This window comes from Odocoileus virginianus, chromosome 8 (assembly GCF_023699985.2).
Source record: "Odocoileus virginianus isolate 20LAN1187 ecotype Illinois chromosome 8, Ovbor_1.2, whole genome shotgun sequence".
NCBI lineage: Eukaryota > Metazoa > Chordata > Mammalia > Artiodactyla > Cervidae > Odocoileus > Odocoileus virginianus.
Genome location: NC_069681.1, coordinates 9,639,198 through 9,657,150, shown reverse-complemented (window position 1 = coordinate 9,657,150; position 17,953 = coordinate 9,639,198). Strand labels below are relative to the sequence as shown.

General features: G+C 46.2%; 1 protein-coding gene across 1 annotated transcript in view; it reads left to right on the top strand.

Annotated features, from left to right (window-relative positions):
- The first annotated feature begins 10,022 nt into the window (after nt 1-10,022).
- The window catches only part of LOC110132699 (protocadherin-8-like), a 65,377-nt gene continuing 57,446 nt past the window's right edge, over nt 10,023-17,953 (top strand). The window contains exons 1-3 of the mRNA XM_070471807.1: nt 10,023-10,037; nt 12,964-14,311; nt 16,044-16,177. Of these exons, the coding sequence (XP_070327908.1) occupies nt 10,023-10,037; nt 12,964-14,311; nt 16,044-16,162 (1,482 nt within the window). The 3' untranslated portion in view covers nt 16,163-16,177. The remainder of the gene's footprint in view (nt 10,038-12,963; nt 14,312-16,043; nt 16,178-17,953) is intronic.

The following is a 17,953-nucleotide window of genomic DNA, read 5'->3' as shown; positions in this document are numbered from 1 at the left end:
CTTAAATGACTTCTACCTGGGCCTCTCCAGGGTCATTCAGAACAACTTCTTAGGGTGGGAGCCACAGCTAATACATGCCCCTCTGCTCCCAAATTACATCTCCATGGACGGCTTTTTGCCGTAAGGTAATTTTAATTTTTCCTAACTTGGATCTTCCAGACTTAAGGGGAGTTTAAGAGGGACAGGGGCTCGTGAAGGCTCTGTGAGACCTCAATTAATCTTCCTGATTATATTTGCCAATGATTTTTTTTTTTTTGCACTAACTTTAGTTTGGTACAAATATTTTTGCTTTTTTTTTTTTTTAACCCTGAAGACTTGCTGAGATTGCCAACTTTCAGCCTTCTTGGATTGTTGGCCTCAACCAGAAATGGAACTGCTTTAGTGATACTATATTTTCTTCCCTTTCTGCCCTCAGAGGGACTGCGTTCAAGTGGAGCCAAGCCCTTCCAACCTCTGACCTATTGTGTGGCTTTGATAGGCACATGATCTGAATCCCAAAGTACAAGTCACTACCAGAAGCTGGACAATAAGAATGCAGGGTAATTGCTTGACTTAGCATATAAATAAGTATCCACGGACCTCCTCCCAGGGTGCCCTCAGCAAATTATCCATTTTAGAGTCTGTTACTGACAATTCCTTTTCTAATATTGAAATTTGTTATGACTGTTTTGGAGACAACAGAAATTACAGCTGCTAATTTTTTTGTACATAAAAGGGGAAGTTGCTGTTACACTTAAATGAAAAGTTCAGTGGGAGTTCAGGCATGATTGGATCTAAGTGCTCAGAGCCATTTCATTTTTTTTTTTTTTATGTTGACCTCAAACTCAGGCCAACACTCCCAACCTGGTGGCTCACATCCAGTTTACGTTTTAGCAACTTCAGAGGAAAAAGAAATCTCTTTCTTAGTAACTGTTTCTACAATCCGGGAGCTGATGCTCAGTGGCCTTCATTGGCCTGAGTTGGGAAACATGCATTTACTTGAGTCAATTTCTGTAGCTGGGAGGATGGGATATTTTAATTTGGCTCAATGTGGGTCACATGGCATCCTAGCACCAAGGGTAGGGCATCTGTCATGCCCTATTCACATGGACTGATTTAGCGAAGGGGTAGTTTCTCAAAGAAGATTGGATGCTGAGCAGGTAAAAACAATGAATGTCCAACGTGCGCTGATAGGTCAGTATTGAAACTGACTCAAGAAACCAGTTTTGTTACATGTGGTTGCACTGAGTCTTGTATATTATTCAATGCGTGTGTGTATGCTAAGTCACTTCAGTCGTGTCAGACTCTTTGCGATGGACTGTATGGACTGTAACCCACCAGGCTCCTCTGTTCATGGGATTATCTAAGCAAGAGTACTGGAATGGGTTGCCATGCCCTCCTCCAGAGGATCTTCCAGACCAAGGGATTGAACCCACGTCTCTTATGTCTCCTGTATTTGGCAGGTAGGTTCTTTACCATTGGTGCCACCTGGGAAGCCCATATTATTTAATAAGTATAGCTTTTTGCAGAAGTCTTACACAAACTGAAAGTTCCGAGGATCTTACGATCCTTTAGCCAGTCTTCTGGTTTAGAATTCAGATGATATAATGTGATAAGAATTATGCATTCTTGGGTGATGGGACCTTTACAACTGTTTCAAAATATTCATGAGTCCCTCTCATGTGGTCAGCAAGGGACTGGGCACTGGAACACAGCTTTGATGAAGACATAATTAATACCTGGAAGGAACCATAACTGGAGGTAAGAAATATACCTTTAAGTAAATAAATCATAGTGTGATGTGCAAGTGTCTATAAAAAAGGATTCAGTTGTCTTTTGCAACCCTACAAAATGTTAGTCACTGGGCTTTTTGCTCTTTCCACATTTTCTTACTTAAGTCTCAGGGCAATCCCTCAAAGCAAGCATTCCTCTCTAAGGACATAGAGGTTTGTAGAGAGAAAGTCTTTTGCATGTGGTCATTCAGCTGGGATGTGGCAGGGGCCTTTAGGAATTCTATTTGGGAATATTACATTCCTCAATATTTGAGAGTCAATGCAGGAGTCTCAGGAGATGTGGGTTTGATCCCTGGATCAGGAAGATCCCCTGGAGTAGGGGGTGGGGACTCACTCCAGTACTCTTGCCTGGAGAATCCCATGGACAGAGGAGCCTGGCAGGCTACAGTCCGTGGGATCAGAAAGAGTCAGACAGAACTGAAACGACTTAACATGATGCACTTAGTGACTAAACCACCACCACCAGTAGATCGCAGAGGCAGCTAAAGTGGTCTTCTTGCTTCCTGTCTAGTTCGTTCTCCCACCGGGTGTGTTCTGAGGTGGGCAGAAGTTGTGTACCATATCATATTGCCTTGATCATTTATTTGGCAAATATTGTGCCCGATCATGGTTTAAAGCTTCCAATAAAGCAATCTGTTATTTTTTAACACTTTAAAAAACTATTTATTTTTAATTGGAGGGTAACTGCTTTACAGTATTGTGTTGGTCTCTGCCATACATCAACATGAATCAGCCGTTGGTATACACATGTCCTCTCTCTTAAACCCCTCTCCCATGTCCCTCCCCATCCCACCTGTGTGGGCTGTCACGGGGCACTGGATTTGGGCTCCCTGTGTCTTAGAGCAAACTCCTACTGGTCATCTCTTTTACATATGGTAACAGAGACGTTTCAATGCCATACTCTCTCAATTCATCCCACCCTCCCCTTTCCCCACTGCATCCACAAGTCTGTTCTTTGTGTCTGTCTCCACTGCTGCCCTACAAATAGGTTCATCAGGGCCATCTTTCTAGATTCCATATATATGCATTAACATATGATATTTGTTTTTCCCTTTCTGACTTACTTCACTCTGTATAATAGGCTCTAGGTTCATCCACTTCACTAGAACCAATTCAACTGCATTCCTTTTTATAGATGAGCAACATTCCCCTGCGTGTATGTAGCACAGACTCTCGACCCATTCATCTGTTGGTGGATATCTAGGTTGCTTCCATGTCCTGGCCACTGTAAACAGTGCTTCAGTCAACCCTGAAGTGCATGTGTCTCTTTCAATTATGGTTTCCTTAGAGACTTCCCTGTAGCTCAAACAGTAAAGAACCAGCCTGCAATGCAGGAGACCAGGGTTCGACCCCTGGGTCGGGAAGATTCTCTGGAGAAGGGAATGACAATCCACTCCAGTATTCTTGCCTGGAGAATCCCACAGAGAAGCCTCGTGGGCTACAGTCCATGGGGTTGCAAAAAGTCGGACATGACTGAGCAACTAACACACACAGGGTATATGCCCAGCAGCTAGGAATAAAACTACCACCATATGACAAAACAATTGTTTTCAAGCACTTCACCAGTGTTCAAGGAAAGCAATCACTGAAGATGATTTATTGTACAGTAGTCACCCTGCCCACATCATCTGTAGTTTCAGCTGGTTTCACTTACCTATGGTCAACTGAGGTCTGAAAATATTAAACAGAAAATTCCAGAAATAAACACTTCGTAGTTTTTTTTTTTTTTTTAATTTCATGCTGTTCTGAGTAGGATAATAAAATCTTGTGTCATTCTGCTCCATCCCACCTGGGATGAGAATTATCCTCTGACTATTATATCTGGCCCCTGAGTCATCTAGAAGCCACCGTGTTATCAGATAAACTGTGGTTGGTATCACAGTGCTGTGTTCAGGCAACCCTTATTTTACTTAACAGTGGTTCCAAACTGCCAGAGTAGCGATGCTGGCAATTTGAATATGTGAAAGAGTAGCCACAACGCACTTCCTTAAAGTGGAAAGGTGAAATATGCCCCGCTTAATAAAAAAAAAAAATTGTATGCTGAGGTTGCTAACATCTATGGTATTAATAAATTTCCTATCCATAAAATTGTGAAAAAGGAAAAAGAAATTTGCTAGTTTTGCTGTTGTGCCTCAAATTGCAAAAGCTATGGCCACAGTGCATGAGAAATGCTTAGTGAGCATGGAAAATGCATTAAATTTGTACAGTAAGATAGTTAGATGGGGGAGGAGAAGGAAAGGGAAGGAGAGAGAAATAGCATTCACATAACATTTATTATGATGTTGTTAAAGTTGTTATATTTTATTAATTATTGTTGTTAATTTCTTGCTATGCCTGATTTATAAGTTAAACTTTATCATAGATATGTGATGGTGTGGTTTAGTTGCTGAGTTGTGTCTGACTCTTTGTGACCCCATAGGCTGTCTGTATATTTTTCCTTTTCTCCTTTGCCTTTCACTTCTCTTCCTTTCACAGCTATTTGTAAGGCCTCCTCAGACAGCCATTTTGCCTTTTTGCATTTCTTTTTCTTGGGGATGGTCTTGATCACTGCCTCCTGTACAATGTCATGAACCTCTGTCCATAGTTCTTCAGGAACTCTGTCTATCCGATCTAATCCCTTGAATCTTTTTGTCACTCCACTGTGTAATCATAAGGGATTTGATTTAGGTCATACCTGAATGGTCTAGTGGTTTTCCCTACTTTCTTCAATATAAGTCTGAATTTGGTAATAAGGAGTTCATGATCTGAGCCATGGTCAGCTCCTGGTCTTGTTTTTGTGACTGCGCAGAGTGTCTCCATCTTTGCCTGCAAAGAATATAATCAATTTGATTCTGGTATTGACCATTTGGTGATGTCCATGTGTAGAGTCTTCTCTTGTGTTGTTGGAAGAGGGTGTTTGCTATGACCAGTGCGTTCTCTTGGCAACACTCTATTAGCCTTTTCCCAGCTTTTTTCTGTACTCCAAGGCCAAATTTCCCTGCTAGTCCAGGAATTTCTTGACTTCCTACTTTTGAATTCCAGTCCCCTATAGTGAAAAGGACATCTTTTTTGGGAGTTCGTTTCAGAAGGTCTTGTAGGTCTTCATAGAACCATTCAACTTCAGCTTCTTCAGAATTACTGGTCAGGGCATAGACTTGGATTACTTTGACTGTTGTTTTTGTGATTGTATCCAAATATTGTATTTCGGACTCCTTTGTTGACTATGATGGCTACTCCATTTCTTCTAAGGGATTCTTGCCCACAGTACTAGATACAATGGTCATCTGAGTTAAATTCACCCATTCCAGTCCATTTTAGTTTGCTGATTCCTAAAATGTCGGTGTTTACTCTTGCCATCTCATTTGATCACTTCCAACTTGCCTTGATTCATGGACCTAACGTTCCAGGTTCCTATGCAATATTGCTCTTTACAGCATCAGGCTTTACTTCCATCACCAGTCACATCCACAGCTGGGTGTTGTTTTTGCTTTGGCTGTGTCTCTTCATTCTTTCTGGGGTTATTTCCCCACTGATCTCCAGTAGCATATTGGGCACCTACTGACCTGGGGAGTTCATCTTTCAGTATCATATCTTTTTGCTTTTCATACTGCTTCATGGGGTTCTCAAGGCAAGAACATTGAAGTGGCTTGCCATTCCCTTCTCCAGTGGACCACATTCTGTCAGAACTCTTCACCATGACCTGTCCATCTTGGGTGGCCCTACATGGCACGGCTCATAGTTTCATTGAGTTAGACAAGGCTGTGGTCCATGTGATCATATTGGTTAGTTTTCTGTGATTGTGGTTTTCAAAAGGAAAAGGAGATAAGGAAATAAATACCCATTTGAATGCAGAGTTCCAAAGAATAGCAAGGAGAGATAAGAAAGCCTTCCTCAGTGATCAGTGCAAAGAAATAGAGGAAGACAGTAAAATGGGGAACACTAGAGATCTCTTCAAGAAAATTAGAGATACCAAGGGAACTTTTCATGCAAAGATGGGCACAATAAAGGACAGAAATGATATGGACCTAACAGAAGCAGAAGATATTCAGAGGTGGCAAGAATACACAGAAGAACTGTATCAAAAAAAAAACCAAAAAACCCTTCATAACCCAGATAATCATGATGGTGTGATCACTCACCTAGAGCCAGACATCCTCGAATGCCAAGTCAAGTGGGCCTTAGGAAGCATCACTATGAACAAAGCTAGTGGAGGTGATGGAATTCCAGTTGAGCTATTTCAAATCCTAAAAGATGATGCTGTGAAAGCGCTGCACTCAATATGTCAGCAAATTTGGAAAATTCAGCAATGGACACAAGATTGGAAAAGGTCAGTTTTCATTCCAATCCCAAAGAAAGGCAATGCCAAAGAATGCTCAAACTACCACACAATTGCACTCATCTCACACGCTAGCAAAGTAATGATCAAAATTCTCCAAGCCAGGCTTCAACAATACATGAACCATGAACTTCCAGACGTTCAAGCAGGATTTAGAAAAGGCAGAGGAACCAGAGATCAAATTGCCAACATCCACTAGATCATCAAAAAAGCGAGAGAATTTCAGAAAAACATCTACTTCTGCTTTATTGACTGTGCCAAAGCGTTTGACTGTGTGTATCACAACAAACTGGAAAATTCTTAAAGAGATGGGGATACAAGACCATCTGACCTGCCTCCTGAGAAATATGTATGCAGGTCAAGAAGCAACAGTTAGAACTGGACCTGGAACACAGTCTGGTTCCAAATCAGGAAAGGAGTATGTCAAGGCTGTATATTGTCACCCTGCTTATATATGCAGAGTACATTATGAGAAATGCCGGACTAGATGAAGCATGAGCTGGAATCAAGGTTGCTGGGAGAAATATCAATAACCTCAGACATGCAGATGACACCACACTTATGGCAGAAAGTGAAGAAGAACTAAAGAGTCTCTTGATGAAAGTGAAAGTTATGACCAACCTAGACAGCATATTAAACACCAGAGACATTACTTTGCCAACAAAGGTCTGTCTAGTCAAAGCTATGGTTTTTCCAGTGGTCATGTATGGGTGTGAGAATTGGACTGTGAAGAAAGCTGAGCACTGAAGAATTGATGCTTTTGAACTGTGGTGTTGGAGAAGAAGGTGACAACACAGGATGAGGTGGCTGGATGGCATCACCGACTCAATGGACATGAATTTGGGTAAACTTCGGGAGTTGGTGATGAACAGGGAGGCCTGGCGTGCTGCAGTCCATGGGGTTGCAAAGAGTTGAACATGACTGATCAACTGAACTGAACTGTACTGAAGCTGTACTTATAGCAAACCACAGTACTGTCTGTGATTTCAGGCATCCAGAGGGGGTATTGGAACATATGCTCCTTAGTTAGGGGGAACTGCAGAAATAGAATGTGACTTCCCCTGTAGCTCAAATGGTGAAGAATCTGTCTGCAATGCAGGAGACCGGGTTCGATCCCTGTGTCAGAAAGATCCTCTGGAGGAGGGAATGGCAATCCTGTATTCTTTCCTGGAGAATCCCATAGACAGAGGAGCCTGATGGGCTACAGGGGGATTGCAAAAAGTTGGACATGACTGAGCAACTAACACACATAGTAATAGATTACGTATCACCATTGATATGTATTCAAGGTTGTTGCTCTTTCTCCCAAAACTTCAGTGTTTTCTCACTGCTCCTTTAAAAGTGTCTAAACTCTTCAGCTTAGCATCAAGGTTCTCCTCAGTTGTGCCACCCATTCAAGCTTGTCTTCCTAAAACCATCCACTCCAGCCAACTGGTATACTCACCCACTGAAGGCTTTTGTGCCTGCCTCTCTCTATAGCGTGTAACAACACTCCCAGGTTCTCCATATTCCTGGTAGTTCTGGCTGAGTGTGATTTCACCTAAGTCTGCGATCTCCTCCTGGTTGCATTTGATGCAACTTTCTCCATGTCATCTGGCACTCTGTCTTGTCTGAACCCTGATGGTTTATTTTTTCATGTTTAACTATTTTCTTTTCCAGGTGGCTCAGTGGTCAAGAATCTGCCTGCCGTGCAGGAGACACAGGTGTGATCCCTGGGTCGGGAAGATCCCCTGGAGAAGGAAATGGAAACCCACTCTAGCATTCTTGCCTGAGAAGTCCCATGGGCAGAGGAGCCTGGTGGGCTACAGTCTATGGGGTCACAAAAGAGTTGTGACTCTTAGCGACCAAACAACAGCAACACTTTCTTCTACAAGACTCTGCGCTTTATTGTGTCACTGAGACTTGATCAAATATCTGCTGATAAAGGACCTCAAAGTGTTCTGACTACTGGTGGTCATAGGTTTTATTACAGGGTAGGAATAGAAAGATTTCGGTTAGAAGGAGAGAGATGAAGTTAAAATAAGACAGATAAAAAGTTGCTTCTCAATCCATATTCTTTTATTCTCTTGCTTTGCAACACTGCTGAATAGGAGGCGGTTTTCCTTCCTGTAGGGTGGTAAGAATGCAAAGTATGGCCTTGAGCCAGTGAGCAAAGTCAAGTACCAAAGTCAATTTCTCTGGCTCATTTGGGGATTAAGGTATCCCTGAACCCAAAAGGTAAACAATTTTTCATTATTCATTGACTTCATTTCCTTCACATTTTTGTTGTTTAGTCGTTAAGTCGTGGTGACTTGTGATCCCATGAACTGTGGCCTGCCAGGCTTCTCTGCCCATGGAAATCTCCAGGCAAGAATATTGGAGTGGGTTGTCATTTCCTTCTCCAAGGGATCCTCCTGACCCAGGGATACAACCCTTGTCTCCCACATTGGCAGGCGATTTCTTTACCTCTGAGCCACCAACAAAGCCCTAGTTTCCTCATAGAATCAGACTAATAAAATCAGCAATTTAAAAACTAGTTTTATCCACTCTTTTAAGATTATGTAATTTTGATAATATCATTATTAACATAACGATCCTACAGGAAACTTTTCTCTAAGTGAAGATTATGTCATTCGGTCTTTTATGTTGAGGGGAGTTTGTGATCAGTGTTGCTACCCTACAGTGTTGCCCTGTGATTTTCTCTAGGTTAAAGTACTTAAAAAGTTGATAAATAGCATTTGTTTTCAGGCTATGCTTGAGGACAGCATTTTGGCTGAATTCAGGGCTGAATTATTTTCCCGAAAATAATTTTCCAAAAAGGACCAGCAATTTGCTGATAACTTTTCTTATAAATGACTGTGCAGTTAAGACCTAATAACAAACTGATTATGCAGTGGGGTAACAGGAATGGGAGATAATGAATCCTCTTCTGAGAGCACTTAGAACAGTTACTCTCAATCTGGGGGGCTCATTCTTCTGCTGAAGAATGACTAGTTTTTTCAAGGTATGATTTTAAAAACAGGAGGAAAAAAAAAACCCAGCTGTTAGGTTGATTTGTTTTCTCTCCAACAGTCTTCATAGCTTCAATTTCTAGAAGTTGCTCCTTGAAGATAGAAACATTGCACTTGATAATGTTTTGCTCATTCATCTCCAGAATGTTTGTTCAGTTGAGAAATGAAAATGGGTCTCAGTGTAGTACACAGAGTGATTTGTTCTAAATGGTATGAAAACTGTTTCTGGGCCACAGAAGTGTTCGTGCAAGGTTCTATAAAAGTTGATGCTTTTTCTGACGTGTAGACACCTTGATCTAGCCAAATATTCATATTAGGAACTCTCCTCTTAAACATATGTCATTGGATTTGTGTAATAGTAAAAGGGAAATGGGCAAAATTCTGCCGAAGCCCAGGTACTGATTTGAATTAGGGGCAGTCTTCCCCCCATGTTTATGGTGAAAGTGACCTGAGCTTACATATAGCATGTCTTAGTGTACAAGGGATACCGGTGTTACCTGTTCAGCCAAAAAGAAAATCTTTTATTAAGATGATTGGAATTCAAATCCTGTTTTACTGATCTGGTTTCCTGGCATTTGGTGGTGGGGGCGGAACTCTAGTCTGTCTGGTGCTTTTGTTTAAGGAACAAAAGTGAACACAGTAGGGGGTCCACCCAAATCCTCCCCCTTCACCCCTTTTAAAACCAAACTGAGCGAGAGGACCAAGTTACCGCTTTATTCACATTTTGGTCTTCCTGTGGTGGCGGTCGTCCCCTTGGTCCCACTGCTTACTTTGATCCACGTTTGCCCCCAGTAGAGATCAAAACTACATTTTATGGACTTAGAGTCTGGCAATATGCTGGCAAATGGGAAAACAAGCAACATAAAGCAAATTTCTGTCATGATGCTTTTTAATATTGAGACAGATTTTCATCTAACAGTCAACAGAACGGAATGTGAGAGTACCATGGAGCTCAAGGCTGTAAACACTGCTTCCGGATGACACATCCCTAGGGGTACAGATCATAGAGTTTCTGTGTTATTCAGCGTGTCACTCTATGGGCACAGAACTGATTTTTGCCTCAGAAAATGTCTCTTTCTCGAAACTCCAGCTGTCCTTCATTCATGAAGCAGTGTTTTAATAAGGTGGTTGTTTACTAGGAAGTGAAGCTAACACTAATAATGAATCACTGACAATATAGCACATTTCTTATAGATTTTCTCCTTGCTGCCAAACAGCTGGAGGAAAAGTGGGGAAAATGCAATCAAGCATTTAAGCATGATAGCTAGATGTTTTCAAACATTAAGTGGCCAGATGTTTAGTATTGTGGAGGTAATGTGTATGATTGCCTGCCTTCTAAAATATTTTATCTGGGTCTTTTGACATTCGGTAGATAGAGTCATGGACTATTCTGCATTTTCAGGATGCTGAGCAGTTTTTCTGATCGTGAGTGGCAACAATAATGCTGAAGACTCTCAAGAGCCAGGCCTGGCAGGGACTGTGTGAAAGACTTGGACTGTGGTTAAATGGGTCCCTCTCCTGGCGAAAGTGCATGGAAGCACTTGCCTTTTAAAAGGCATGGGTTGAATCGGTTTTCAGTCTTCCAGTAAGGTGCATCTAGGAATTAAGAAGTTGGGTAAAGAGATCAGGTCCTCTTGTTTTCCTCAAGACCCAAAGGCAGAATAACCAGATGCTTCACTGAAATACCCAGTTCTAAGATAGAAAGCACACTGTCCTAATACCATTGAAGATACTGACTGGCTTACAAGAAATCTAGTCTCACTAAACTGAAAGGTGGTTGTATCCTTCTTCAGATGAATGCCTCATCTGAATTTTAAAAAGCAAACTTTAAAAAATCCAAAGTACAGTATGATCTTGAGGGATGGAATGGGGAGGTAGGTGGGAGGGGGGATTGGGATAGGGAACACATGTAAATCCATGGCTGATTCATGTCAATGTATGGCAAAAATCACTACAATATTGTAAAGTAATTAGCCTCCAACTAATAAAAATAAATGAAAAAAATAAAGCTTAAAAAAAAAAAAACAAAGTACAGTACTATCTTGTTGCCTATCCATTATATGTACAATAGTTTACTTCTGCTAATCCCAAACTCCCAGTCCTTCTAGATTCAGTATCTCATGATAAACCGTAATGTAAAAAATATATTTTCAAAATACCTATATGTGTATAACAGTCACTTTATAACAGTAGAGATTGGCACAACACTGTAAACCAACTATACTGCAACAAAAAAATAAAACTATAAAAAACTAAACAAAATGAAGCTCTTTCTCTTTTCAGAATCTCAGAGTACCCGACAAAAATCAACCCATGCTCCCCGCTGTACTTCTCTATCGGTTGCTGGTACTTGTAATTAGACTCATTGCCAAATGCTCCACTAAATTAAAACCCCTGGAAATTAATTATCTCATCAAAGGTGGCTCAGTTTCAGAACTGGGTTCAGGGATCCTGGTGCTGAGATAAGTGCAACTCCTTCTTAAGAGTGATAGAAAAAAAAAAAAAGTCATTTACTGACATGTCTCTGCAGGAATCAATAACATTACAGAACATGTAGGAGCCAAGAATAGCCTGGGCATATTAATAACTCAGCCTGCTCACTGATTTTATTCGAGATGACTGGTTAAAGAACACTCTGCCTTGATGACAGCTCCATGGCACGAGGAACAATGTCATCATTACCATGTGGGGCTGTTTAGCATTTAGAACACTTCACACATAAAGGGAACCTCACACAGGCCTGTTGTGCTTTAGACAGATGGTTTAATGTTTCTTTAGCCCTCAGCCTAGCAGGCCACCCGTGGTTTTCTTCAGCCAAGGGCTTTTTAAAAATAATTGGTCTATAGCAATTTTCTAACAAGACTGACTGCAATATATTTCCTTAAATCTTTTTCTTACCCTTAACCATCCCTTACAGTGGTTTGTCGTTGACAAACCTCCCTGACTGACACTGAGTCTTCATGTATAAGCAATTACTGACATAAAAGGAGAGGAAGGGGTGGAAATTTCGCCATTAATGGTTTCTTGGCTAGGGAGAAGCTATTCAGAAATGATTACTCTGGAAAACCATGCTTTTCTGATTAGACACTGCCCGGTTCTGAAGAAACTGTTCCCCTACAATCTCTCAATACAGGAAATGATAACCCAGTATAGACGGATAACCATGGGTGGCCAAGGATACATATATGCGTTTGTTTCAAAGTTGTGAAGCAGAATAGAAACTGTGCCTCTGTCCCACGACTATGCGTGCTCAGGAAGGAATAAAGAGGCTGCGGCTCCCCCCCTCCGGCTGTCAAAGTGAGACCCCGGCACACTAGCAGAGCAAGCGGGGTGCATTTTTATAGTGTAAGCTTCTGGAGGAATCTCAACGACCTACTGCACTGCCCTGGCCACTGTTCAGCCCTCCAGGCCCTCCTGCGAGCTCTTTCAAGGGAACAAGACCCAGAGGCCAGGAGACTGTGGATTAGCTCCGGTGCAGGTTTATTTGCATATTTTTCTCTAGGCAGCCTCCCTGGTAGGGTTCAGAAGAAGCATGCTTGGGCCCAGGGCAGAAAAAGGCAATTACACAGCAGAGAGGGTTTAGTGATCAGAAGTATTTGAGAGGGCAAGTGTCTCCTGACAGTGCGCTCAGGAGGGCGGGTGAGGCCCAGAATGTCTCACTGCAGGCTCAGATTCCCCGCTGACACTTTACTCAGGAGTGGACTGGAGTCCCTGCTGCTTCTGTGGCTGCTGGTGGTGTCAGGGTATTGAGCTGAAACTGTGAATTTCTACACCTGTGAGGAAGAAGCCCCCAGCACCTTCATCAGTGTTCTGTGTGACCACATCCTGTTTAATTCCCAGCGCTAGGTACCGGGCCGGTTCCGCCTGATTAAGCTCGCTGTGCTAGGGCGACAGGCTGTCCGTCGGGGACGCGGGCCTGGACCGAGAGCGGCTGTGCGGCCAGGCCCCTCAGTGCGTGCTGGCCTTCGACGTGGTCAGCTTCTCCCAGGAGCAGTTCCGGCTGGTGCACGTGGAGGTGGAGGTTGAGGTGAGGGACATCAATGACCATGCGCCGCGCTTCCCCCGGGCCCAGATTCCCGTGGAGGTGTCCGAGGGCGCTGCGGTGGGCACGCGCATCCCCCTGGAGGTGCCCGTGGACGAGGACGTGGGCGCCAACGGGCTGCAAAGCGCGCGCCTGGCCGAACCCCACAGCCCCTTCCGCGTGGAGCTGCAGACGCGCGCGGACGGTGCCCAGTGCGCCGACTTGGTGCTGCTGCAGGAGCTGGACCGCGAGAGCCAGGCCACCTACAGCCTGGGGCTGGTGGCCCAGGACGGCGGCCGTCCGCCGCGCTCCGCCACGGCCGCCCTCAGCGTGCGCGTGCTGGACGCCAACGACCACAGCCCGGCCTTCCCGCAGGGCGCCGTGACAGAGGTGGAGCTGGCGAAGGACGCGCCCGTGGGCTCGCTCCTGCTAGACCTGGACGCGGCGGACCCCGACGAGGGCCCCAACGGCGACGTGGTGTTCGCCTTCGGGGCCCGCACCCCGCCCGAGGCGCGCCGCCTCTTCCGCCTGGACCCGCGCTCCGGCCGCCTCACCCTAGCGGGGCCCGTGGACTACGAGCGCCAGGACACTTATGAACTGGACGTGCGGGCGCAGGACTGCGGCCCCGGGCCCCGCGCCGCCACCTGCAAGGTCATCGTGCGCCTCCGCGACGTCAATGACAACGCTCCGGACATCTCCACCACCCCCCTGGCCGCCCCGGGCGCGCCTGCTGCCTCGCCCTTCGCCGCCGCCGCCGCCACTCTTGGCGGGGCGGAGGCGACCTCGTCGACCGGGCCTGGGATGCCGGAGGCGAGCGCCGTCTCGCTGGTGCCGGAGGGGGCGGCGCGCGAGAGCCTGGTGGCGCTGGTCAGCACCTCGGACAGGGACTCGGGCGCCAACGGGCACGAGCACTTCCGGCTGCAGCCGGCCTACGCGGGCAGCTACCTGGTGGTGACCGCGGCGTCCCTGGACCGCGAGCGCATCTCCGAGTACAACCTGACGCTGGTGGCCGAGGACCGCGGCGCGCCCCCGCTGCGCACCGTGCGGCCCTACACGGTGCGCGTGGGCGACGAGAACGACAACGCGCCGCTCTTCACGCGGCCGGTCTATGAGGTGTCAGTGCGCGAGAACAACCCGCCCGGGGCCTACTTGGCCACGGTGGCCGCCAGGGACCCCCAAAGGCCAGGTCACCCACCGGCTGCTGGAGGCCGAGGTGGGCCGGGCTAGGGGCGCCGTGGCCACCTTCGTCTAGGGGGACCTCGTCACGGGGCGGCTGAGCGCACGACGGAGTTTTAACCTCGAGGAACTGGCCAGCTTGCAGCTAGGGCTGGAGGCGCTGGACGGCGGCTCCCCGCTGCTGCGAGGCCGGGCCACCGCGGGGCTGCAGATGCAGGGCCAGGACGAGCGCGCGCCCGGGCTGGTGACCCCGCGACTCGTCGATGGCTCAGCCCTGCTGCCTCTGCCCTAGAACGCGTCCCTGGGCTCCCTGCCGACCCGACAGCAGGCTAGGGACGCGGACAAAGGCCTTGACGCGCAGCTGACTTACCTCCGGCTCCGCAGCGACGGCAGACCCGGGGAGCTATCGCTGCAGCGCCGGCGGTCCCCGCAGCCCGCCGGTCCGCTGACGGCGGTCGTCGCGGCGCTGGACGAAAGTCGGCTGGCCCAGCGGCACTCGCGCGCGGTGCTCCCGGTACCCGCGCTTCCTGCGCCACCTGGCGGGCAAATGGTGCTGGTGCTACTGCCGGCTCCGCCGCCGAACCGGGAAGGGGCGCGCAGAGCGGCTCCCTGAGCCCTCCGTGGCCGTGGTCGGGCTTTCGGCCAGCCCCCGCGGCCTTCTCCTGGTGGCCGTAGTCACCGTGACTTGGTCCCGCCCGGACCGCGGAGGAGGAAGCTTTGGGAGCGCGGCCGGAGCTGGTGCCACGCGAGCAGTGAATGGCCGGGCCGCTCCAAGTCGCAGAGGGTCAGGGACTGTCACTCTGGGGGCTTCGGCCTGAGCTGCTTCCTGGAGACACCGCCGCTTTCCGTTTCCTCAGAGGCCCGGGAGGGCGAGTCTGCAGAGATTTCCCAGGCCGGGGACAGCGGGGTGTCTTTAAGCTCCTCAGCTCAGGAGGGGCCCGGGTAGCTCGCCCCCAGGTCATTACTGCCGTTGTTAACCTTTCGTGGATTTTCACCCTGGAAGCTTTGTGAAGGTTCAGTGCCCGATCAGGTTCGGGACTGCAAATGGCTGACTTTTCGGGGTTTGTTAATTATTTTCTTTGAGAGGAAAAGTTCATCACAGATGAGGGCAGGAGAAGCCCTGATGGTCGCGTGTTCCTGGAAGGCCATGTCTGTTCCTACTGGTTTGGCCCCTGGAAATTTTCTTGTGAGTCCAGCTTGAGTCCTTTCCTTCAGGGTTTGAGTGGTGTCTTCCTGTTAGCAATTCAAGGCTTCCCTGGTGGCTCAGCTGGTAAAGAATCTGTAGTGCAGGAGACCTGGGTTCCATCCCTGGGTTAGGAAGATCCCCTGGAGAAGGGAATGACTACCCCCTCCAGTGGAGAATTCTCTGGACTGAGGAGCCTGGTGGGCAACAGTCCATGGGGTCACAAAGACTCACACAGGGCTGAGCCACTAACACGTTCCCTTTCCTGCAGCACTTTAGATGACGGATGCTGCGCCTGCCGTCAGCCCTGATATCTGAGGGTGAAGTATTATCAGCTGCTGCTCTCACCCTTCTTTTTAATCAGGGTTCTGTCTCAGGTCCCTTTCACCCCCCCCCCCCCATCCTGATAGGGAGAGGATAAATCTGGTGCAAGTTTAAGGTAATTGCAGAATATTTATCATTGTCTCTAAGCCCTGGGTTTGACATTTTGTACATTTTTATGGATAACAGAGTCGTTCTTTCCTTTTCACTTCCAGGACACATTCAAATCCAGATGAATTTAGTGTTCTTTCCTTTTCACTTCCAGGACACATTCAAATCCAGATGAATTTAGTGTCAGAGATAGTGGAAAAGGAGACAGTGAAACAAATGGCAGCAGTTCTGATATCAGTAGAGAGCGCTTCAAGAAAGTGCCTTTTGGAATGATTGCAAAGCAAGAGGGTAAGTTCATACCTGTGACTTTGAAGCTCTTCTTTTCAAAGTCATAATGCTGTATGCTTCAATGAATTATATAATAAAAGAACCAAACAAAGGGGTCTCTACTGTACATTCATAGATGGATGATGCTGATGGCTCAAGGGTTAAAAAATCCACCTGCAATGCAAGAGACTCAGGTCCGGCCCCTAGGTTGAAAAGATCCCCAGGAGGAGGAAATGGCAACCCACTCCAGTATTCTTTCCTGGAAAATTTCATGGACAGAGGAGCCTGGTGGGCTACAGTCCATGGGGTCCTAAAGAGTCAGACACGACTGAGTATGTGCTGGATGGCTGGATGCTGAATAGAGCTAGTATTTTAAATCACTGACTATATAGCTGTTTCTATGTAATAAATGCTTTGAAATTATTGGCTTATTTCAGTTCAGTTGCTCAGTCATGTCCGACTCTTTGTGACCCCATGGACTGCAGCACGTCAGGCCTCCCTGTCCATCACCACCTCCCAGAGTTTACTCAAACTCATCTCCATTGAGTCGGTGATGCCATCCAACCATCTCATCCTCTGTTGTCCCCTTCTCCTCCTGCCCTCAATCTTTCCCAGCATCAGGGTCTTTTCCAATGAGTCAGTTATTCGCATCAGGTGGCCAAAGTATTGGAGTTTCAGCTTCAGCATCAGTCCTTCCAATGAACACCTAGGACTGATGTCTTTTAGGATGGACTGGTTGGATCTCCTTGTAGTCCAAGGGACTCTCAAGAGTCTTCTCCAACACCACAGTTCAAAAGTATCAATTCTTCAGTGCTCAGCTTTCTTTATGGTCCAGCTTTTACATCCATACATGACCACTGAAAAAAATCATAGCCTTGATTAGACAGACCTTTGTTGGCAAAGTAATGTCTCTGCTTTTTAATATGCTGTCTAGGTTGGTCATAGCTTTTCTTCCAAGGCGTAAGCGTCTTTTAATTTCATGGCTGCAATCACCATCTGCAGTGATTTTGGAGCCCCCAAAAATAAAGTCTGCCACTGTTTCCACTGTTTCCCCATCTATTTGCCATGAAGTGATGGGGCCAAATGCCGTGATCTTAGTTTTCTGAATTTGAGCTTTAAGCCAACTTTTTCACTCTCCTCTTTCACTTTCATCAAGAGGCTCTTTAGTTCTTCACATTCTGCCATAAGGGTGGTGTCATCTGCGTATCTGAAGTTATTGATATTTCTTCTGGCAGTCTTGATTCCAGCTTGTGCTTCATCCAGCCCAGCGTTTCTCATGGTGTACTCTGCATGAAAGTTAAATAAGCAGGGTGACAATATACAGCCTTGATGTACTCCTTTCCCTATTTGGAACCAGTCTGTTGTTCCATGTCCAGTTCTAACTGTTGCTTCCTGACTTGCATACAGATTGACTTATTTATTCCCCATAATAAATCCAATGAGGTAGGAAATGGAGGCATAGAAAGTTTAAGTAGCTCACCTAAGTGTTGGAGTTAAGATCTTAGGCCAGGAATCCTGGCTCTAGGTTTCCTGCTCTTATTTACCCTACTAAACTCCCTCTATCAATGCAAAGGATCAAAATGCTGGAAAAGCAAGAATGTTGTGATTATTAATGCTAAAATAACTTAGTGCCACAGCACTAAGGGTAACTTCCTCCATGTGGGTATTCCTGATAAGAACAGGATATGAATAGATAAGTTTTGTATAGGCCAGTTTGTCCTTTACTAGTAACATATGGAAATGGAGTGTGTGTGTATCTCTCTCTCTCTCTCTCTCTCTCTCTCTCTCTATATATAT